A 24,476-nucleotide genomic window follows, 5' to 3' on the forward strand; every position below is an offset into this window, starting at 1 on the left:
GATCCTTACCGTATTACCTCTCATATACGTATTATACAAACAGTGGTGACTACCACAGCCAGGTTCAAAGATATAAGAGCCAATCTAGAAAATGGTCAGAAATAGATCACGATGGTGTATTACGTGAGCGTTTGAAGCAAAATTAACAAAAATTTCCCACTATAAGCTAGTACAGTAGAAGAAGGATGGCTATGCTTGGTTGTGATGCCAGTGAAATAGCCTGCCATCATCGAGCATTGAAGTCTTTACATGAAGAGTGAAAACATGTGTGAGGTCTCAGAGCTCCTCGAACCTCTAAAAGTTTGCACTGTCAGCATGGAGATGAGAACATTTCTTTGGAATCCTGTAAACCACATTGAATGAGTCTGGTTATAGAATGGCAGTTGTTGGAACAGATATGCAAACTTGACTCAGTTGGTAGTGCTCGTAGTCAGAAGGTGATAATCCAAGTCCTATTCCAGAGTGAATTTGAAAGAACTGTGGGCGGCACGAGAGCACAGTGGTTAGCACTGTTGTTTCACAGCTCCAGGGCTCCAGGTTCGATTCCCAGCTTGGGTCACTGTCTGTGTGAAGTTTGCACCTTCTCTCTGTCTGCGTGGGTTTCTTCTGGGTGCTCCGGTTTCATCCCAATCCAAAGATGTGCAGGTTAGGTGAATTGGCCATGCTAAATTGCTCTTAGTGTCCAAAAAGGTTAGTTGGGGTGACTGGGTTGTGGGGATAGGGTGGCGCTGTGGGCTGAGGTGCGGTGCGTTTTCCAAGGTCTGGTGCAGACCCAATGGGCCGAATGGCCTCCTTCTGCACTGTAAATTCTATGATTATGATCAGGAGAAGGTGACGTACATCCGTAGGGGAAAATAGCAGGCTGGAGGGGGCCTGCCAGACCTGCGGACCTTCACTGTCGCAGAGTGACGGGCATTGGACCAGGTCAGTGGGCCCAGAGAGAGGGTAGTTGCCGAGGTAGATGTTGGCATCGGGATCAAGTGAGCCCCCACTGAGTTGTGTTCCTATGGCATGCGTGACACCACTTCCATACCACCCCTCCACCGACCCCACCCACAATACAATCATGCGTCATGTCTTGGTGATGAGGCGGCCCTTCAGGTGCCGCCCACTCACAACCCCAGGACACATTGAGCGACGAGGCAGGACTGGACAGTAGGGCCCCCAAACATCAACCCGCAACACCCCAGAGCACTGGTCCGGGGACGACATCGACTTTACATCACAGCTGTCTCCAATACCCTCCACCTAGAGTGAAAAGGCTCCTGGGGCACTATCTGGTGTGCACCACATACATGCAGTGGTACATCAGATGGAGGTAAGAACCTCCGAGGGGGCAGACGGTCGGAAGGCGGCCTGTCTCCAGAGACTAATTGCCATCCAGACTGATCTTGAGCATCTGGAAAGGGTTGTCCCATCGATGCTGGAGATGTAGACACAGAACCAGGAACTACAGAGGGGGTGTCAGCAACCATCCGGCGCCTCCAACTGCCTGATGGGACAGGAGGTGGTGCCAGCTATGTGTGCTACCCAGGCAAACACTGAGGAGGCCTTGAGGATGAAGGTATTGGTCATGGATGAAGATGTCCAAGGCCTGGGTCACCGTGTGGGCGGTGGATGAGGTACATGCCAGTGCGGCCCTGCCATAGGCAAGTATGTACCAGGGCCACCTGGACATTGCAAAGATGCTCTAGAGCTTGGCCCAGTCACAATGGGTCATGGCTGCGGGCGTCGATGGCATTGTCCGGGTGGTGGCTGTGTTGTGCCAGTCACAAAGGGGCCTGGCATGGTCCCTGTGCTCCATAGCCGTGAGCATTGAGACCCTTGTCGAGACAAGGGTGAGCCTCCAGGCCTGGTAGCGCCAAGTGGCAGGGGAGCCCCTAGAGCTCAATCTGGCCACACACCTGTCCCAAGGATTAGCCCAGGGGCCATCGTGCACCGAGGGAGGGGGTGGTGATGGGGTCCATGCTGGTGATTTCCGCAGGGGAGGTGCCAGAACACCACAGTGACACCGACCCCCCCCCCCCCCCCCCCCCCCTCCTGTCCCTGGCACATCCAATGGGCAGGGAAGAACAAGGTGGCACCATGCCAGCTGGGACAACTGAGAGATTGCCGGGCCTGTCCAGGACCGGTCGCGCCCAGAGGGCAGCCACCAAAGGAAACCCAGGTCCTAGGACAGGAATCGCAGCAGGCCACCTCCAGCCCTGATGTACCGCCTGGGGAAACACATAGAACGAAGCGTTAGGGTCTGTGATGCCAGAACGTGAGACACAAATTAAGTTGGCACAGGAGCAGCACACAGGTTAGCATTAGGAGCTAGGGCACAAATCTGTCGAAAAATGTTTACCTGTTCACAAACGTTCCAACCTGCGTCGGTGCTCTGTCAGAAGGGTGTGAGGGGTGGGCTGGGTTGGGCTGGGCTGGCTACAGATGGGGAGGGGGCAAATTGGAGGTGGGCACAGGCCAGGGCCTCCAGGTCAGTCACCTCACATCGCAGCATGGGCGTATTTGTAGCGGGCCTTCGCTTTGGTCCGTGGCTTCCAGAAAGGCGTCATCAGCCATGACTGCAACGGATAACCTCTGTCGTCCAAGAGCCAACCCCTCACCTGGGGTTGCGCCTAAAGGTGTCAGAATATGCCAGGATGAGGTTTTGTGCATGCTGCCTCTTGTGATTTACATCTTGTGATCATACACCAGCTGCACATTCATGGAGTGGAATGTCTTTCGGGTTGCAAAAACCACCCCCTCATGCGCCGGTGCTCATAGGTTGGCATGCGTCCTGTCAATCACTCCCTGGACATGGGACATCCCAGCGATGGCGGCGAACCCTGCTACTCTGGCATTGTCGTGGGCTCAGTCCACATTGAAGCCGATATATTGTGCTGACCGGGCATATAATGCCTCCGTGACGGAATGGATGCACCTGTTCACTAAGCTCTGTGAGATCCCAGTCAGGTCTCCACTTGGCACCTGGAAGGAGCCTGTTATGAAAATGTTCAGGGTGACCATCACCTTGACTGCCACCGGATGTGGGTGTCCTCTCCCATAACCCCACGGACCCCAGGTGTGCCATGATCTGGCAGATATACAGTACGGTCCTGCTGTTCAGCCGGAGTCTTCGATGACATGCCCAGTCCAGCAGGTCCTCGGAGGACAGGCGCTGCCTTCCCACCTCCTCCTTGGCTTGTTGTACAGTTGGCTCTTCATCCTCACCTGCTGGCTCCTGTTCCTTTGAGGCAAGCACTGTTGCGGCACAGCCCTCCCCGAGTAGCTCCTGCCTGTACAGCCTCAGTGAATCCCCCAGGGCTGCAGCGGAAGGCAGGTGACAACCATTCCTAGTTGGATTCTGAAATCCATTGTCTGCAGGGAGTGAAAGGCATATTAGCATGGTGCATACCCCATGCCCAACCAGGGCAATGGGCTACACGGTACATGGTGGCCCCAGCCTGCAATGTAGCATATCCCACCCCCCGGCCTACCCACATCCCTGGCCATTTCCCCTGGTACTTTGCCCTCTGCACCGCATCCCTATTCCTGTCGGTGCCCAGCACCACGGGGGCCTCTAGCCCTGGCACCTGTCCCTGCCAGCAGGGGTAACAGTTGCAATCCATGCCAGCGGTACGCCCTGCAACCCCCGTCCGGATCCCTCCTTAGGAGCTACTGTGGGTGCCCCCCTTGACTGTGCCGCATGATGCCCTTCTGGCAGAGTGGCGCCTGGTTGTAGATGGGGGGGGGGGGGGGGGATGGGGATGGGGTGGGGGATTGGGGGGGGATGTGGGGGGGAGGACACATGGCTGGTGTCGTGAACATAGGCCACGGTGGGCAGTCAGTGCGGTGCGCAGCAAGATGGCAGCCTTGCAGGCCGCGCAAATGGTAGTCCGTGCCTGGATACCCCAACCCCACGGCCCATCTCCTGGTCACGGTCACTCCCCAGCCAGCACTGCTAGTATTGGGAACATGTCTTATCTCGTTTACTATATGTGCAATGTAAAATGCATTCATGCCGTTGTCTAGGCACCAGAGCATTGTACTCGTTGGGCTTGGCGTCCGGCGCCGCCCTCAATTTTCAGCGGACACGCGATTCGCCGCCCGATTGTGCTTCACAATTCTGGCGTCGCTGGATGGAGAATTGAATGTAAAGTAATTGCCATTTTATACCAAAAATTACTTTGCAAATATTAGTGAAGGCAGAGTTTTCATCTGATGATGATTATGAAATCATCAGCACATTAAAAAAACAAATGATACTTAAGTACAAAGCAAAAGATTTGGCTAGAAATTCTTATTTTTGTACTAGCACTGCATTATCTAGGCATGGGAAAAATTTTGGTCAGAAACTGGTTCCATTGGAACCCTATGCATTTCTGGTGTCATGCAAATTTGAGATAGGAGAGTGGTTAGGTGTTCTGTACGTGTTTCTAATATTATTTTTGTTCTTCTATTTATTCCCTTCTCACAGCCACATCACCAAATTCCAATAGCTGAATGCTGTCCTCCTTTGGAAGTATGGTTAAAGCTGAAGGCAGCTCAATGGTTGTGGCTCCAAGACAAGCCTAATTAAGTTTTGGCAAGGTGATAGTGGGAATGACTCCCTCCCATGCCCTTCACCTCAAAAAGTACCAGAGAAATCTTTTTCCCTTGATAAATACATAAGACAGAAACAGACCATTGGCCTCAGCAGACCATGCTTCTGTTCATGCTTCACTTCAACCTCCTCCCAGATTTTCTCATCTCAACCTAATATCAATCATCTGTTCCCTTCTCCTTCATATGTTTGTCTGGTTTCTCCTTTAATGTCTCTATGCTGCTTGCTTCAACAACTCCCTGTGGTATTGAGTTCCAGTTCCTTCTGATTTACTTATTGTATTTCTTGGTGAAATCTGAATGGAAATGTTTTTTCTACTACAATTCAAAGCTTTTAGGTTAATATTGGAAAAATTCTGTGGGAAGCAGGTGGCTAAGTGTATTGTTTTCACATAGGAATACTAGATATAATAGATGGGAAAGAGTTATTAAGACTGATGATCAAACCATTTGAAAAAGGATTACAGTTTTGGAAGGCATTATGCAAGGCTAGTAGGTAATCTGTGGCTTTTTTTGCGAGACACCACAGGTCAATGAAGTGGATGTGCTAGTACCAGACCTTGATAATTCACCGGAATTGAGGGGTGAGGATCAATACACGCAAATAAAGAATCACCAATTTAAGCAGGTAAATGCTGAAAGAAATTGAGGATAAAGGAATACTTATTACTGAGGAAAGGGGGCCACCAGTTACTCAGGAAATTAAATGAATGAATGCATACTGTGGCCATAGTGTAATAACAAATTAGGACATGTAAGAAGAAATAACAAAAAAATAGTTACAGCAAATATATGTACAACACACAGATTTTAGCCAAAGGAATTTTGTGACGCAAGGAAATAAAGTGTTGTGTATAAAATGATGAGTTGCTTACTCAGAGCTAGAGTACCATGCTTACAGAAAAGACTATAAAGGCTATGAAAGTGGATGGGAGGGTTGTGGTGGTACTGGTAGACATCAGCCATATGGGAAGATCCATATGTGAAGATTGTCTCAAAACACATTGAGGAGTTGCAGGGGTTGCACTTACAAACTGCTTGCGTTAGGTAAAATATATTCAATAATTACTTCCTGCCATTTAGTGGTACAGTCCCCAATAGCATGCCTACCGATTTAATAACAAGTCCAGGAAAATAACTATTTTAGCAGCAATCAGAAGTCCTGGACACAATGGGCTCAAATATAACAAATCCTTATGGTTGATTACATTTATTGATTAAGATGGGAAAAGGATAAGATCTTATCAGGTCCATGACAGCTACTATGAGGAAATTGATTATTGGTGAGGTTTGAAACAAGCTGTTGTGATATCACTTTATGAAAAAGAGGTATTAATATGGAGCCAGGCAAATAAGCTTTGCATCAATACCAAACAAAATGATGGAACTGATTGTCTTGGGAGACTTGAAGATTACCTGCATGAGATTTCAATTAGCAGCCACCATGGTTTATAAAGGATGGGATTCTGTCTGACTAACCCATAATATTTTTGAGGAAGTGACATCTGAAGTAGATGGTTTAAAGCCTGAACAGCATGGCCTACCTATATACTTATTTATAAAATACCTTTGACAAAATTCTGCTGCTCTGTAAGCTTAATGTAATGGGAATTTGAGGTATTGGGCGCGATCCTCCGACTCTTTACACTCGTGCGCAAGGGCAACGAGGCTGGTGAATAGCGGGAGAGATCAGAAACGAGATCCGTGCCGGCGCCAAACATTTTGCAATGCATCCGGCCATTCCCATAGGCAAAATTGGGATTTCATCGGAGAAACCAGTTATCACCACATAAGTCTCATTTTCATACAATCAACGAGACCACTCCTCTCTTGTTCCCACAGATTGTACTCAGTTTGTTTTTCTCCATATACTTTAATTGTGTTTTCTTTCTGTCCTTTCAAGCCTTTAATATTTCTTTTTTTCCCTTGTGGGAACTTCCCACTCCTGATTTCATGCACTCCAAATAGATAGGTATCATGGATGCCAGTTTTTCTGATACTGGCTTTCTCACCTCTACAATATGCACGCAGCTGCTGTCAGTGTTACAAGGCAAGAACTATAATGGTGCCCCAATTATTCCAGTTCATTTTTATCCATCTGATGAATTCTGGTTCATAATTTCCAGTCCATTCATTGTGGTGTTTGCATCAGCATGAGGAAGCAAGCAAAGACCTACAATATAAAATTGTATAAAATAAAATATTTAAAAACACATCAGTAACAGGTGAAATTCAGTATGGATTGAAGTGTGAAATATAGTACATGTGGACAATTGACATATTATTTAGTGTTAACTAATGGTGAAGTTAATAGAGATCAAGATGTAATAGACTTGGCTCATAATTTGTTGAATAACTAGAGAAGCAATTAGCATAACAAAGAGATTCAGAGGGTGCATGCTAAAACTGTACAATGTTATGGGAAAGTTGCACTTTGAGTGCTGTGATCAGATTTGTTCATAGTTGATATTCTAGCCCTGAGGCAGTGCAGAAAATAGTCACCAGGCTAATACCCCTGATGTCAGAAGAATGAGTTCTGATGAAAAACTGTAAAGCTAGTCAATTTTGAAAAAAGGTGGCTAAAAATAAGTATTATTCAAGTATTTAAAATAGCATTAGTGGTATTAAAAATACACTCTAATAAAGGATTAAAGTGCTAATAACAATTTTGCATTTTTTAAATTTCCTGTAAATGGTTAATAGTTACACCCAAATCATTTTCTTTGTTAAGGGGCATCTATACATTGCGCACCAGTGTTTCCTGTGTCATTGTACATTACCTCACATTTATCCACATTCAAGTCAATTTGACTTAGCTTACTTCACCTTTCAACAATTAATTGGACAAGGTCATTCTTTAGCAAGTCACTTGACTACACAACTTTGTATGATCAAAAAGTGTTATAATATGATCCGAAACTCCCTCTCCGATATCTTCTATGAGCAGAATACTCAGCAGAGGTCAAGAATAAAACCTGTTACTTATTCTAGTTACTTTCCTCCTTTTTCTTTTTTTTTTTAGAAACATTTTATTGAGGCACTTATAATTTTAACATATCAACATTCTAAATAGCAGAGCGGTCCGACACACGCAAAAACCCCACAGTAACATACCCAACTACCCCCTGCCCTAACTCCTAGCTACCCATATATTAGATTCCCCGCCCTTATTCTCCACTTTCATGCCTCCCCTTCCCCCCCATTCTGCTGACAGTCAGTTTTCCTTAAAGAAGTCGATGAATGGCTGCCAACTCCGAGTGAACCTCTGTAATGAACCCCTTAAGGCGAATTTAATCTTCTCTAGCCTGAGAAACTCTGCCATGTTACTGACCCACACCCCCGACTTTGGAAGCACCGAGTCCCTCCATCCCAGGAAAATCCGTCTCCAGCCCACCAGGGAGGCAAAGGCCAAAACGTCGGCCTTTCTCGCCCCCTGGGCTCCCGGATCTTCTGACACTCCAAATATTGCCACCTCTGGACTCGGAGTTACCCTCCCTTCCAGGACCTTTGACATGACATCTGAGAATCCCTGCCAAAATCCCCTCAGCTTCGGACACCGCCCAGAACATATGTACATGATTCACCAGACTTCCCCGCACCTCGCACCTGTCCTCCACCTCCTCAAAATACCTACTCATCCAGGCCACAGACATATGAGCCCTGTGGACCACCTTGAACTGAATCAGGCTGAGCCTGGAACACGACGAGGATGCATTGACTCTTTTCAGGGCCTTCTTCCATAGCCCGACTTCCAGCCCCCCCCCCCCCCCCCCCCCCCCCCCCCCCCCCCCCGACACACACACAAACTCGTCCTCCCACTTCCCCTTCACCTCTCCGATTGGGACCCCTTGCCACTCCATCAATTCCTTATATATTTCTGAGACCCTCCCCTCCCCAACCCCTATTTTTAACATCACCTTATCCTGTAGTCCCCTTCGATGGAGGCGAGGGAAGCTTGGAACCTGCCTCCAGACAAAGTCTCGTACCTGCAGGTACCGAAATCCGTTCCCACCCGACAACTCAAACTCCTCCTCTAGCTCCTCCAGGCTCGGGAACCCCTCCTCAATAAAGAGATCCCCCAAATCTCTCAATCCCTGCCGCTGCCACCTAAAGCCTTCATCCAGCCTCCCCGGAGCTAGCCGGTGATTGTCACAGATCGGTGACCACACTCAATGCCCCCTCCAGTCTCATATGCTGCCTCCATTGCCCCCACACACTCAGGCTTGCCACTATCACTCGGCTTGTAGGGTACTGAGCCGCCGAGATTGGGAGACACTGAATCTAAAACAGCAATCTCGGGAGGACTATCATTTTCACAGCCTGTACCCTCCCCACCAATGACAGCGGGAGCACGTCCCACCTGCGGTAGTCCCCTTTCATTTGCTCAATCACCCTGCCCAAATTTAGTTTATGAAGCTGACCCCAGTCCCTTGCCACCTGAATCCCCAGATACCTAAAACTCCTTCCCACCACTTTGAATGGCATCTGCTTCCATCCCCTCTCCTGCCTCCTTGCCTAGATAGCGAAGAACTCACTCTTGCTCATGTTTAGTTTGTAGCCTGAGAACCGGCCAAATTCGTCCAGTATTCCCATAATTCCTGTAATCCTCCCCAACGGGTCTGTTATATACAGGAGCAAATCGTCCGCATCGAGCGAGACCCATGAGCGAGACCCCATACTCCACCCCCCCCCCCCCCCCCCCCCCCTCACTGTCCCCCGCCAAATGTTTGATGCCGTCAGCGCCATTGCCAAAGGCTCTATGGCTAGGGCAAATAGTGGGGAGAGTGGGTATTCCTGCCTTGTCCCCCTGCACAGCCCAGACCTGGTTGGTTCTTACATTCGCCACCGGTGCCTGCTATAGCAACCAGACCCAATCCCCCCCCCCCCCCCAGCAATCGCTTTTTACCCTCCTCCCTGGGTTCCGATTTATACAATCTACTGTTAAACTCCCGGAACACATCATTCACCCCGGATCCAAAACCAACTTCCCCCTGTATCTTTTACTTTCCCAATCTCTCTCACCATCTCATGTTTCCTCAGCTGGTGCGCCAACATCCTGCTGGCTTTTTCCGCATATTCATACACCGCCCCCTTTATCCTCCTCAGCTGTCCCTTCGCCTTACCTGTGGACAGGAGCCCAAATTCCAACTGCAATTTCTGCCGCTCCTTCAGAAGCCTGTCATCCGGAGACTTTGTCCCCCCCCCCCCCCCCCCATAATCAGCCGACATGAGTCCAGGTCTAGGATCTTCCCTCGCACTTGCCTGACAACCTCAACATCATCCCACTTTGGGGCATATATATTTACCAATACCACGGCCATTCCTTCCAACTTCCCACTAACCATAACATATCTACCCCCAGGTTCACCTCTATCTTTCCCACCTTGAACGCCACCCGTTTATTGACCAGGATTGCCATCCCCTTGTCTTGAAGTCTAATCCCGAATGAAACACCTGCCCAACCCATCCCTTCCTCAACCTAATATGATTCCCACCTTCCAATGTTTCCTACAACATGGCCACGTCTGCCTTCAGTTGCCTCAAGTGAGCGAACACACGGGCTCTTTTTGACTGGCCCATTCTGTCCCCGAACGTTCCGCGTGACCAGCCTGGTCGGGTGCATCCTTGCCCCCCCCCGGTCGGTCAACCATAACCTGTCTAGGTTCTTTGGGGGTGAGGACAGGTGTGTCAGGTGCTCAGGGAGTCCAGCGAACCATGCCCATATGTTCTGGGCATGCCCGGCACTGGAGGAGTTCTGGAAGGGGGTGGCGAGGACGGTGTCGAGGGTGGTGGGATCCAGGGTCAAGCCAGGATGGGGACTCGCGATTTTTGGGGTTGGGGTGGAGCCGGGAGTGCAGGAGGCGAAAGAGGCCGGTGTGCTGGCCTTTGCATCCCTAGTAGCCCGGCGAAGGATCTTGCTACAATGGAAGGATGCGAGGCCCCCAAGCGTGGAGACCTGGATCAATGACATGGCGGGTTTCATTAAGCTAGAGAAGGTCAAATTCGCCCTGAGAGGGTCGGTACAAGGGTTCTTTAGGCGGTGGCAGCCTTTTCTCGACTTTCTGGCTCAACGATAGGGTACGGGGACAGCAGCAACAGCAACCCGGGGAGGGAAAAGGGGAGGGAAAAGGGGGGGGGCCGACAATGACTATGTTTGTTTATTTAATTTTAATATTTTTTAAGTTCTTTTGTTGTTCATTAGGGTTGGGGGGGTGGGGGGATGTGATACATGCGCCGATACGGTCTGGGGGTGTCACAGTTATTATGGGTTATTTTGTTGCATTTCATTGTTTGTCATTATGTTTTATATTTTCTGTAAAAAATTCCAATAAAAATTATATTAAAAAAAAAACCATAACCTGTCCTCGGTCAGTCTTCGGCCCATATCTCACGCACCTCCCCCGTCCCGCCCTCGGGCAACCAATGTCATCAACCCTCCGCCTCCCCCACTTTGAAAGTCCCCTACCCATCAGCAGTCTGGTGTTATCCCCTCCCGCCCCCCACGGTCTTCGGCTCACCCCCCACTTTGCTTCCGTGAACTTGCTCCCAGCTAGCCTGACAGCGTCCGCTCATGGCGCCTTGCATCTAACTGGTTCCCCGCCCCACCACCCCACCTCCGCTCTTAGTGCAAACAGCCGAAACAAAGGCAAGAAGCAAAAGAAAACAAACAATCCCTCCCAAGGTCCGAGCACAAAGGCCCACCCCTCCTTCCTTTACAAATTACTATATACCAGCCTAACCCCAAACCGAACCGAAATAAAACTGGCAAGAAACAAGCAAAACCCCCAAAACAAGTCCAAACAGTGCAGACCCAAAGTTTTACAAAATATAGTTTAGTTTTCCTCAGTCAAAGTTCAAGATCCTCCTTTTCCTGTCAGTCTATTCTCCTTCATGAAGTCCGCTGTCTCCTCCGACGAGCCAAAGTACCACTCCCGGCCCCCATAGGTCATCCATAGGCGGGCCGGGTACAGTAGTCCGAACTTTATGTCTTTTTTGTACAGGGCCGACTTGACCTTATTAAAGCTTGCCCTCCTCTTTGCGAGCTCTGCTCCCAGGTCCTGATACACCCGTATTTCAACATCCTCCCACGTACATCGCCTCGTCTGTCTGGCCCACCTCATAATACGTTCCTTGTCCAGGAACCGATGTAAACCCACCACCATCACCCTCGGTGGCTCACCCACCTGGGGCTTGTGCATTAGTGCCCTGTGGCCCTATCCATTTCCAGCAGTCGATCAAATGCACCTTCCCCAAGCAGCTTCTCTAACAGCTCCCCCACATATGCACCAGCGTCTGATCCTTCGATTCCCTCCGGCAGACCCACAATCTGAATGTTCTGTCTCTGAGAACAATTGTCCAGGTCCTCCGCTTTCACCAGCAGCCTCTTCTGCTGGTCACGCAGCATCCCAATCTCTGCTGCCATCGAGGTGGACTGGTCCTCATGCTCTCCCACCAGCTCCTCGAACCTCTGGATCGCCTGACCCTGGGCTGCCAGTTTCGTCTCCACGCGGTCCACCACTGCCTTGATCGAGTCCACCGCCCAGGCCAAGTCCTGCACACTCTCCTTCCGTTGTTGGGTGAACGTCTCATTTAAGAAGCTCACCAACTGGTCCATCGACCACTGAGCTGGCAGGGTCCGACCCGCCATCTCCACACACGCTGTCCGCTCCTCACTCGCCACCACCACCTGGTTCGTTCTTTTCCGATGACTTCTGGGCCGCAACTCTATAAACTGGGGGTCCCTTTCTTCTGTTTCTGCTTCTACACCCTTTCTCTACATATTTTCTGCAACAATCCGGCTTAAAAGCCACACAAAGACCACCATGAGTGGGCGATGCCAAATGGGCGACTTCTCACTCCACGGTTGCCACCGGAAGTTCTTTCCTCCTTTTTCAATAAAGAATACATTTAGATAACACTTTTAGCATATAAAATGTCGTAAGACACTTCACAAACAGGAGAAATTAAGATTAACATTGATCTACGAAGGAGAAAATTAGAATGGATTACTGAAGACTGGATTAAAGATAAAAACACAAAGCAGATCAAGCAGCATCTGGAGAGAAAAATAGTTAACTTTTTAGGTCAGTGACTTTTGATCAGAACTGCAAGATTTTGGAGATGAATAGTTTTGAACTAAGTGCAAAGTTAGAGAAATAGAAGGGGGGAGCAGGATTTTCTCGTCCGCCAGCTGCATGTTTCTCGGCCACCCGCCGTTCGTTGGCAGCGGGATTCTATCTCCCCATCAATTGTCAATAGGATTTCCATTGTATCCACCCTGCACCACGGCAAAACCTGCTGGCGTGGCAATGCTGCCAGCGGGAAAATTGAATTGCAACAACCAGAGAATTTTGGCCGAGGTAAAGGAAATGTATTTGATAGTCTGGAGAGCAGGAGTTGATAACATTACCGAAGGGTAGGTGGCACAAGGCTAAAGAGCATGTTAATGGGACAAGAAAAGACACAAAACGTGGGTAAAGTGAAAGAGTCAATAGTTATACCAGATTAGCAAGTGGAGGAGAGAAACGTGAAAAATCTGTCTGTTGCTCGTTCTGGGTGAGTGTGCTTAACACTCAATTTGGCTCTGTTTTGTTACTTAGCTTTGGAGTCGCCAGGTATCGTTAAGATACCGCCACAAGTTTCAAGGTCAAGTTCAAAGCAATAAAACCATACACCATTTAGTAAGTTCAAACAAGACACATTTATTATATTACAGTAATCTACTAATCATGCATATAAAACTATAAGACTTGGCTAATCCTACCGCTAATAGGCCAAATACTTCTCTGGATAAGGGGACTGCCGGATCAGGGAACAACGGCTTCTAGCTTTGTCCTGGGTCCACAGGCTTCCAGTAGTTATGGACTACAGGGGGTCAGGAGTGTCTACTTTCGTAGTGTGCGTTATGACTTACTTGTTGGCGGCTTCTGTCCAGACCTCTCCTCCTCAAGGTTCTTCTGCTGCAACGGTGTTCTTCTGGGAGGGCTGGCTGGTCAAGGAGAGGCTGGCAGAGAGAGAGAGTTGGGGTTACGGTCTCTGTCTTATACTCCTCTCAGGGTCTTGCGCCCACCTGGGTGGACCCTCTATACTCTCGCAATCGATTGGGTCTCTTCCCAATCGATTAATTTGAATTCCCCAATAGCGGGGCAATTCCTCGATCACTGGGGCGGTTCTTGGGACTTATTGTTTTGGGCTTCTTTGGCGCCGAAAAGTCTGGCCTTCCATTCAATGTATCGATCTGTGTTTAACTTGTTTCCAATGTATCTGGGGATCGCCCGGTATCGCCTCATTAGTATGCTAACTGTTTTCTTTTCATAGTGCTGTCTGGTTTCTGCAGCCGTCAAAACTGGTTTCTGCAGTAGTCTGAATATACAAGCGCTTTGCAAGCTGCTTGCTTTACAACATGTCCAATTTCCCTGCATTCCTTGCAATCTTCCATTTTGTGTTGGGCAGTGGTCACCCCAGGTGGCTACACTCCCTCCTTGTGATCCTCATGAGAAATCATGAAGGATCACCCAAGTTCGGTGTCTTTGTGTTCCCTGATCTCAGCGAGTCCCATGGCCTCTACACTTTCCTCAATTATGGCACAAAATGTTTTATCTAACAGTCTCTGGTTGGCGCTATGTCAAAGGGGACATGCATTAGAAGGGAACCTCTAACTATCCTTTGTAAACTACACTCCCTTACACATTTAAACATTCTATCTTCCTAGCCTTAAAACATTATCATTACATTCCATTTCTGGCTCGGCAGTCGAGCTCAGAATATTACAAAACATCAGATAAGATCTTTATTTACAACATCAAATCAAATTAAATCAATCATTACACATCAAGGGGTTGGGGGGATTGGTGGAAGCCGAAAATAGGGGATTGTACTCTGTAAATGGTTGAGGCGCAAGAGCGGGAGGCTCTCCTCCATTTTCTTAACCGAAGTGTCTGCACTATGATGCAGAGAACTGCTATCACCAAAAGTGATTCAATGACATACGAAAGGGAGTACCAGTTCATAAATATTGTGCACCAGGTCTGGTCATCGCTGTTGAGTACTGGGCTTTGAGAAGTCGGTGTGTGGGAAACATTAACGGCGGGGGTCATAGGGGGAAAAAGGGTTTGCATCCGCGCGCAAAAATACAAAAACAATAACTAAACACATATAGGTCATCATCTCGGTCTTCTTTCTTCTCTTCCTTCAGTCCTTGTGTATTGCTGATCTTGCTCTGATACTTCCTTCGAACGTTCGAAAGCTATGGGATCAAGCATAGTATCTGTCAATAATTTGTTTAATACCTGTAATGTTAGTGTATCTGTCCTCTCATTCCAATTGTCCCTTAAATGAATGGCCACGTCACACCCTGTGACTCCCCTCATTTTTTTTTCAAAAGCGAATTTAGGACCAGACGTACACATAACAACTGTGTTACTGCGAGCCGTCTCGCAGGTTTTGCGATTTATCATCCCCATGTTCCTGGATGTAAATAGCATAAGGAATGGCAGCCGAAGGGGTACCTCAAACAATCAAATGAAACCAAACTTTAGAAATGAGATATCCGAATCAGGTGCGTATGGGCCGCGACGGGTAAGATTTGAATGGGATCCCTGGGTAGGGCGTGCTGTGCTGTACCCGAGCTTAGCTGACCAGAGGGGGGGTCCTCAGACAGGGCGGGTCCTCAATGCCGTTTCTCCACTGCCTGAGCGACCTGGTACGAATGGGCATGAATGTGTTCATTGTGGATTTGCAGCCTCTATTCCCAGAATAGAGGGGCAACTAAAAAAGAGGGAGCCAAGATGCTCCTAGTGGGTGAAGGGTGAAGCCTTAAGTTGGGCTTCAGACATTGCAGCTGAGTCAAGTTCTCAGAGTTATCTGCGGACAAACTTAACGTGAATGTGACGTGGTCACAAGTTTTTCGGCTGAAAAGCGAGTGGCCAATCTCCAAAAACAAACATTTAACAAACAAACATACAAACATCACCAACATGCATGCAGGTTCCATCAGTGGTGGCGTGGGGCTGTGAAAAGCTGTTTAAATTTAAATACTGAACATTTAACAAACACATACAAACAAACATGCAACGAATATCGTACAGGTTCCATCAGAAAGAAGGATACCGTAAATTACATTTGGCTTGGGGTGTAACTAGCATATGGAGTCAGTGCAGTGTGACTGAAGAAGAGAGGAAGGAGAGAAACAAAAATGAATTGGCATTGCTGAGGTATCCCTGCCATGAGAAGTGAGTAAGCGCTCATAGTTTGCATGGGGCAGCTGGGACCTTGTAGCTGCTGAGGGTGGTGTTCTCTTTCATATCTGGGGGCGGATCTAGCTGGTGGTGGGGGTTTCTTGCAATCTCGAGCCAAGTGTCCTGGCTGCCTACAGTTGTAACATGACCCCTGAGGCACATAAGGCGGAGCAGGCACACTGGTGCATTGTTCCCTTGGGTATTGTTCCCTGAGTGGGGGTTCGGGGCTGTTGATTTCATTGCTGCTTCGGGGGGCATTGGTGGGCTGATTCTGTTGCTGTTTCGGGGGGCTTGACATTCTCGAGCATAATGTCCTAACTGTCCGCAGTTAAAACATTCCTGTGACTTGGTCTGCTGTGGGCTGTTCCTTCCCTCATTTACACATGCGGGGTTTTGATGTGTTTTAACTGGATGCATGTCTGCATCTGCCTGTCCTTCCTCGGGTTTTATAAATTCGATTTTGCCTTGTACTGATTGCTCCCAAGCGCGAGACAATCTTTTCAATACCCATTTTTCATTATGGGCCTCTTCTGAGGGGTCATAATTGGAGCAGACATTCTGTCCTGCCTCTGTGGCGTGGGAGATGATGGTGCAGGTCCATTTAACCATATTATCTCGGGTTAAATGTGCGTGGTCAAAATCACCGAAAACAGCAGTGAAGTGAATCCACAGCCTTCCTGCGAATGCTGTGGGGTGCTCGGTCCTTTTCTGCCTACACTTATTTAGGCCTTCGACTGGGTCTCCTCTGTTGTACCCTATCGCATCTAAAATAGCTGTATGCATCTCTTCGAGGGTGCCTCCTCCAACGTTCTGTGGGTCGGGGAGGGCTGCTACTACCGATGAGTCTAAACTCAAAACTGTGAGCTTAACCTGCTTTTCGTTGGGTGGTGACTGGGTTCATAGGTGCGGGTGCTATCTGATCTGTGGGGGATTGGGGCGCTTACCTTTTCTGCTGCGCTGCTAGCGCACATGTTCCCTGAACATATCGCTGCGCTGTTTCACTCAACTCCTGCCAATCTGGGGCATTTTCTTCTTCTAATTGTGTCCCAAATGTCTCTTGGAAGCCATTCTGCACAGAAAGCAGAGATTGTAGATGCGCAATCTGCTTCCTACATTTCGCGTGGTCCACTGTGCTTTGCCTTTGCTCAGTCGTCGCAGCATGGAGTGCCCTTAAAGCTGCTTTTAGGTCGCTACACTGCTTCTTCAGTGTCTCTACCTGCTTTTCTGACTCTTCTCTTATCAAGACTGCACGCTGCACACCTTGATAGGCCTTTTCATATTGAACTTGAGAGCTGCTCAGATGGGCTAGACAAGACTGATGTGCCCTCTTGGCATCATCCACCTCTCTATCCTTATCTGCCAGTTGTTGTCTCAATCCTATATTCTCCTTTTCGATGTCCCTGACATCCACTTTGCTCATTCTGTTCTTCTCCTCTAACTCTGCTCGGTGCGTCCTGATGACCTCCTCTGTGCCTTGCAATTGTGCCAAGCAGGACACAATTGCCATCGGCTTACGTGCTTTACTTAGACTCTTCTTGTGAATTTCAGATAGGTTCTCCCACCAAGTATGTCCTATACTCCCGGGACCTGTCTCCTCATTCACACAAAACTCACTCCAAAGGGGCCATCCTTTCCCTTTGAGGTACTTCCTGAGTTCCAGCTCCCAAATGGGACACTGACCTACTCTGCTGCTGTTGGTCGCTGCGACCACGAACTGCTCTGAGTTCATGAGGCGTTCCATTGCCTGCATGGCCATTTCTTTTTCTCCTATGCTCTCTTAAATTTGGAACGAGGGATGATAAGGCAATGCTTATACAATACGGGTACGGCTTTCGCTATGTTCCGAATTATAAAACTCCCGACAGTTTGTCGCAACAAAAATCTCTCGGTTTTACCTTACAACCCTGTTAGTTATGCATGCAAAACACACTTCCGAATTATGATTATTGGTTTGAACTACTTGAACACTTGTGGTTTTTCCTTTTTCCAATTGGATTTCAGATTCAAATTTCTGGGTTCTCTCGGAGTGTGGGGGCCACTTCTAATCGAGTCCCGTCGGATGTCGCCACTAAATGTTGCTTGTTCTGGGTGAGTGTGCTTAACACTCAATTTGGCTCTGTTTCGTTACTTAGCTTTGGAATCGCCAGGTATCGTTAAGATACCGCCACAAGTTTCAAGGTCAAGTTCAAAGCAATAAAACCATACACCAATTAGTAAGTTCAAACAAGACACGTTTATTATATTACAGTAATCTACTAATCATGCATATAAAACTATAAGACTAGGCTAATCCTACCGCTAATAGGCCAAATACTTATCTGGATAAAGGGACTGCTGGATCAGGGAACAACGGCTTCTAGCTTTGTCCTGGGTCCGCAGGCTTCCAGTAGTTATGGACTACAGGGGGTCAGGAGTGTCTACTCTCGTAGCGTGCGTTGTGACTTACTTGTTGGCGGCTTCTGTCCAGACCTCTCCTCCTCAAGGTTCTTCTGCTGCAACGGTGTTCTGCTGGGAGGGCTGGCTGGTCAAGGAGAGGCTGGCAGAGAGAGAGAGTTGGGGTTACGGTCTCTGTCTTATACTCCTCTCAGGGTCTTGCGCCAACCTGGGCGGACCCTCTATACTCTCCAAATCGATTGATTTGAATTTCCCAATAGCGGAGCAATTCCTCGACCACTGAGGCGATTCTTGTGACTTATTGTTTTGGGCTTCTTTTGCGCCGAAAAGTCTGGCCTTCCATTGAATGTATTGATCTGTGTTTAACTTGTTTCCATTGTATCTGGGGATCGCTCGGTATCGCCTCATTAGTATGCTAACTGTTTTCTTTTCATAGTGCTGTCTGGTTTCTGCAGCAGTCAAAACTGGTTTCTGCAGTAGTCTGAATATACAAGCGCTTTGCAAGCTGCTTGCTTTACAACATGTCCAATTTCCCTGCATTCCTTGCAATCTTCCATTTTGTGTTGGGCAGTGGTCACCCCAGGTGGCTACATGTCAAAGTGGAAAGGGGTCCATGACCCGAAAAGATGATGGAGATAGGCGGGCAGACCCTAGAGCTGCAGAGCATTCCATCAGCCCTGTATCTATAGGAAGTTCCCCACCCCAAGCAACCACCCTCCATTGGCGAATTAATCCTCATTTTATAAAATTATGTCCTGTAGCAAGAGACTTCACTGTAAAATTAAATTTAAAATGAGTGAGTCCGGTTAGGAATTTTATGACAACGCTTTTGGCGAAGAAAAATCCCAAGTGTACTTGCTGTTGGCAATATTAATGAACATTTAATTAGTCATTCATCCCCTCATTTGCCCTATTTTTTTATAAAGTGAAATTTTACCATAATTAGTGACCCCACACAGTAGTTGAAACCATGGAATGGAGAGGTAGTGCATATCGAGCTTCACAGCTGCAATATCGTTGAAAATTTAAATCGAAAAATAAATCGCTTTTCTGTTTTTTTCATAGATTAACTGGTAATTTAGTCTTCAGCTCAACAGATGACTTCAACAAATTATAATCTTGATGGCCATGTTAGTAGTTCAGTTTATTTACAAAATAATAATGTGCAGGAAAAAAATATCTTATGGAGTGTCTCATGTTCCTATCCTTGAGATTACATTGTTACACTGTAAAGAATTGCAATATGCAGTGCTTATAAACATGCATCTCAATACAGCCATTTGGGTTTTGCACTGTACCACTTTTTCTGGTTTTGGTTGTACAGGACCGTCCAGCTATGCAGTTGTACCAACCTGGAGCACGCTGCCGAACTCGTCTAGGATCTGGTGGAAAAGCATATGATTGTTGCAGTAAATCTTCTGAAGACAGCATAGAGAGAAAATATGAAGATGATAGTTCTGTTGGAGCTGGTTCTGAGAAGAGTTGTGAAGAATGAAAGAGCACCAATTATGTTGATCACGTGGAAGAGCATCAAGACAGATACATGCACAAAGCAACATGATGTATAAGGCTAATTTGCTGAGTTATCTGGTATTAATAATAAAAATACTATAATTTAATGTTAGCAATTTGTCGACTACAGTTCACCCAGTTTAGTAAAGTCGATAAAAGGTAAGCTTTATTTAAAGTGAAATACAGTAAAGTAAATTAAATTTATTTTTGCACCACTTGTATGAAGTAGCGTTCTGATATGCTGATAGTAGAAGTGGCTAATAGTAGCACCAATTATTTTGGAGAGCTTCATTCGGCTGAGTAGAGGATGTATGTTAAGATTCGGGGCTGGTTTAGCACAGGGCTAAATCGCTGGCTTTGAAAGCAGACCAAGGCAGGCCAGCAGCACGGTTCAATTCCAGTATCAGTCTCCCCGAACAGGCGCCAGAATGTGGCGACTAGGGGCTTTTCACAGTAACTTCATTTGAAGCCTACTTGTGACAATAAGCGATTTTCATTTCATTTGGATACTAATAGAATATAAGTGATTTTTAGAATATACTGGTAACAGTGGGATTTGACTCAAGTTAAATGCATGTGATTGGAGTGCCCCTTGTTCTCAATTAAGTATGGAATGATAAGTTCACTTAAGCAAATCTATGACAGTTTCTCAATATGTTTGGTCCATGAGAACATAACAGGTACAGGTATGTTCTTGGTTTTTGTTGATGTGAAAACTTATTGATGCAGAAGTGGCAGTACAGCTCAGGAGTCAGATCCTGATCTGGCTCTGAAACATAGTGAAGCACCACCGATTTGTATTGGTTTAATTACATTTGCTGCATTATGACTTCAGCCTAGTGTAAAGTAGCATCTTAAAAATGCATGGACATTCCCAATGCACAAATACCTTGTGCTTCTTTGTGACTAACTTCATTATTGCCCAAAGGGGTGAGAAATTGGCAATATAACTACCCTACCGCCTGCACATTCACTTCACAATCAATCTGAGACCAATAGCTGCAACATAAATTCAGCTTAAGATTCATAATCAACTTTTAAGTCTTTGAAAAAGATTAGGTAAGGAGGTGGAAAAGCATTTGAGGTGGCCGATTGTTCCATTTTCATGATTCTCTTGTGCAAATTTGGAAACACACATAACAAGCACAGACTCCATCTTTAGGAAAAGCATGCCAATATTTTGAAATATCTTCTTCACCATGAAACATCAAAAAAGGTATTTTTTAAATTTCAGTTGGATAATCTTGTACTGTATTGCTCCACAATTACCTTTAGCATTACGGAAATACTTGTGCCATCATAGTGCATCTTGGTTGCTGCTTTTATGCTATGTAATACTTAGATTTCATTTGCCAGTATGTGGTTTGTATTATCAAATTAGAAATAGTAAGGTATTCTGCTTGAAGGTTTGTTGGTGTTTTTTTAATATCGACCATCTCCTACTCATATTGGCAATACAGTCCATAAGTGGTACTGTTTCAGTAAATTTGTAATTAAACAGCTATGTTGCATAGCTGTTTTAAGGTGTAAATATGTGATATGAGAAATATTTGATCCATAATGGACACTTAATTTATAATTGTTCGATACATGAGAATAGGTGTGTCTGTGAAATAATTAAATGGTATGATGATGAATCTGTTCCCATGAAATATTTGTTTATGGAGAAATAAATTCAATAAAAACTGTTGTGGAAAATCTCACTTTTAGGCATGATTTTAGGAATTTCAATTGCTACTGCTCATCCATTTACAGTTTAGAGTAACTGTGGGCGTATTATGCTCTGAAAATGCATTAAAAATATATATTTTGTAAGCTGGGGAGATTTTTAGTGGAAATTATTATTAACTTTACATAGTAAAATAGACTTCATTTTAAAGATTAAGGGCCGGATTCTCCACCGCCAGTAGCAGTGTTCTCAATGCAACGGAGAATCCAGCGTTGACCAAAAAACGGGGTGCTGATCCCGTTTCAATGCTCCCATCTCCTGCTGGCGGCGGCATCGAGGATGCAAAGTCAAATTGTCTCATTTGCATCCTATTAACGGGCTAGGCACTGGATTCTCCAAGACTGCGTAATTCTCTGGGCCGGGATTCACATGGGTGCGAATTAGTGCAGATATTTCCCAGTGTGGCCCTGGCATGGTGGATCTCGCAGTGGACCAAGGGGGTAACTCTTTAAAGGAGTTGACTCCAAAGTTCCTTGGAGAGATCCCCTCCTCCTCACAATGCAAATCCTGCCCACCCCACTCCAACAGACACCCATTTCAGAGATCTGCACCGGAGAGACTCCCACCAGAGTCCTCCCATAAGAAAAACCCCTAACAGAGACCCCAATTACAAACACCTCCACCAGAGACTCCCCATAAGAGAGACCCCCCCTAGAAACTCCCCCCCCCCCCCCCTCCCCTCCCATTACAGAGACCCCTGCCCGGAAGCGAAAGAGCAGTCCAGACAGAGACAGTTAAGTGCTTTGGGCAGAGAAAAAAGGAGTGAAAGCACAGCCTTTGATGTGGTCCAAGAACTATCAATTATAGCTAGATGTTTATGAACATTGGGGTTAGTTTCACAGCTGGGGACTTGAGAGTTTTTCAAGGTGTGAAGGAAAGTGAAATTAAATAATCCAGACAGCTGGCTGTGTGTACACTGACAATCACAGCCTAGTAAAACCCATTCCCAATGTTGTGAAGGAAAGCCTTGCAGATCAAAAATGTGGAGCTGGATTCTCCGTTTTTAGGACTAGGTCCCCACGCCGTCGGGGAAACTGTGGTCTTTTACGGCAGGAAAACTGGCATCAGAAGGCCACAGATTCCCCGTTTTGCTGGGAGCTAGCAGGCAGCTGTCGTAGAGCTCGCAGCTCTAGCTGCCAATACGCCCCCCCCCCCCACCCCCCCCCACCCCCCCGCAATTCCAGGTCAGAGGCCAAGCATGCGCAAGGCGGCGGACTCCAACAGCCGCGCCGTGCTCCATGGCAGACTCAGCCCGCGTACCTGGACTGCCAAAATAGTGCCCTGCATTGGCCGCTCATGCACCCCGGACCACCTGCACATATTGCCTCAAGCCCCGAATGAAGCCCCCCTGTCCACCGATTAGCCCTCCCCCGATTGTGGCGGGCCCGGACTGAGCCCGCAGCCACCACGCGAGGATCACAGATGGTGGGACCATGTTAGAACCTCGCCGTCGGGAATTAGGCTGGTCAGACGGAGCATCGCGGGGCGGGCCTCAGGCAATGGCCTGAGGTGGTGGATACTCGATGGGGAGTATGCCCATTTTCAGGGGGGCAGAGAATTGCAAAACTGCTGCCGGTCTCGATTTTATGCGCCAAAAAGGATTTTCAGCCCTGTCGCCGAACACGATTTTTGTGTCGGAGGTCGGAGAATCCAGTCCCTGATGGAGTTTAAACGCAGCTGATGTGGTTTTCACTTTCTCGGAATTTACAGGTGCTTCTTTCTCTGCCTGAGCCAGCAGGTATATTGTACAGGTGAGTTTTAAAGCAGTCAATTTTCACTGCTCTCTCTAGACTGCCATCCAGCTTCCAGGCAGGGATCTCTGTAATGGGATCCTCTGTTGGGGGTCTCTCTTATGGGGGTCTCTGTAATGGTGGGTCCCTGGTGGGGATCGGGTCACCATCGCACTGTGGGGGGGAAGAGAAGTGACCCAGCAAATCCCTTAGTTGGGGAGGAGGAACGTTGTGGGATGATTGGGGAGGGGGTATGTGGTCCAGCCACCGGACCTCGCTGTTGGGTCGCCCATTCAAAATGCCGGCCGATGGCAGGATTACCGATGGAATCCTCTCAGTCCCCGCCATGCATACATTTTCAAGGCAAGGAATAATGAATCACCTCTAGATTCTTGCTCCCATTGCGAGCACAAATCAGAGGCAATTCTGCCCTAGAACTACACTTGCTGCTCTTCTGGGTCTTCCATTTTTGTGTGGTAATGCCTCCTTTATAAACCTGTTCTTGCCAATGTGTTTGCCTGTTTATATTTGAGGAAAATAACATTTTAAAAGGTTTATAAAAATAACTAATTTTGAAAGGTTACAGTTGTGAAAGGGGAGTTCTGCTGCTAGCAAATTCCATTTAATTTTATGTGTTTCCTTCTGAAAGGTGGGTATTGGGTAGGACAGTGTTAATGCGACAGTGACTATGTAGAATTCTGTTTCTACTGAATGGGATTCTGAACTTTATGCTGGTGTTTTCTTTATTGCATTGCCTGGTTTAGCTCACTGGGCTAAATCGCTGGCTTTTAAAGCAATCAAAGGACTATTCTCATTTTGTACTTTAATAATTTCAGAATGGTGAAACAAAATCCTTAATTTTGTCAACATTAAAGTATTACAAATAGGAATTTGAAATCTTACCAATGTACTTTAATCAGGTTATTTAAATAATTTATATTTAGTTTTGATTTGTGGCATGCATTTCCTAGTTTTTCCTCCAAATCACTGACCACCCTGACTTGGAAATATATCGCCGTTCCTTCACTGTCACTGGGGCAACATCCTGGAATTCCCTCCCGAACAGCACAGTGGGTGTACCTCCACCTCAAGGACTGCAGCGGTTCAAGAAGGCTGCAGGCCAGCAGCACGGTTCAATTCCCGTATCAGTCTCCCCGAACAGGCGCCGGAATGTGGCGACTAGGGGCTTTTCACAGTAGCTTCATTGAGCCTACTTGTGACAATAAGTGATTTTCATTTCATTCATCATTTCATTTGTGTCCATTTACAATTAAGCTTACCATTTCATAA

At 47.1% G+C, this 24,476-nt stretch overlaps 1 protein-coding gene across 7 annotated transcripts in view; it reads left to right on the top strand.

Moving 5' to 3' along the window:
• upf3a (UPF3A regulator of nonsense mediated mRNA decay) overlaps window positions 1-21,425 on the top strand; it is a 153,402-nt gene extending 131,977 nt beyond the window's left edge. For 4 of the 7 annotated variants that reach the window (XM_038818912.1, XM_038818914.1, XM_038818917.1 and 1 more), the window contains 2 exons: window positions 5,105-5,212; window positions 19,540-21,425. In XM_038818912.1, the coding sequence (XP_038674840.1) occupies window positions 5,105-5,212; window positions 19,540-19,710 (279 nt within the window). In that variant the 3' untranslated portion in view covers window positions 19,711-21,425. The remainder of the gene's footprint in view (window positions 1-5,104; window positions 5,213-19,539) is intronic. The other 3 variants (XM_038818915.1, XM_038818918.1, XM_038818913.1) reach the window with 2 other exon arrangements.
• Window positions 21,426-24,476: the final 3,051 nt, after the last annotated feature.

Source organism: Scyliorhinus canicula, chromosome 14 (assembly GCF_902713615.1).
Source record: "Scyliorhinus canicula chromosome 14, sScyCan1.1, whole genome shotgun sequence".
Lineage (NCBI taxonomy): Eukaryota > Metazoa > Chordata > Chondrichthyes > Carcharhiniformes > Scyliorhinidae > Scyliorhinus > Scyliorhinus canicula.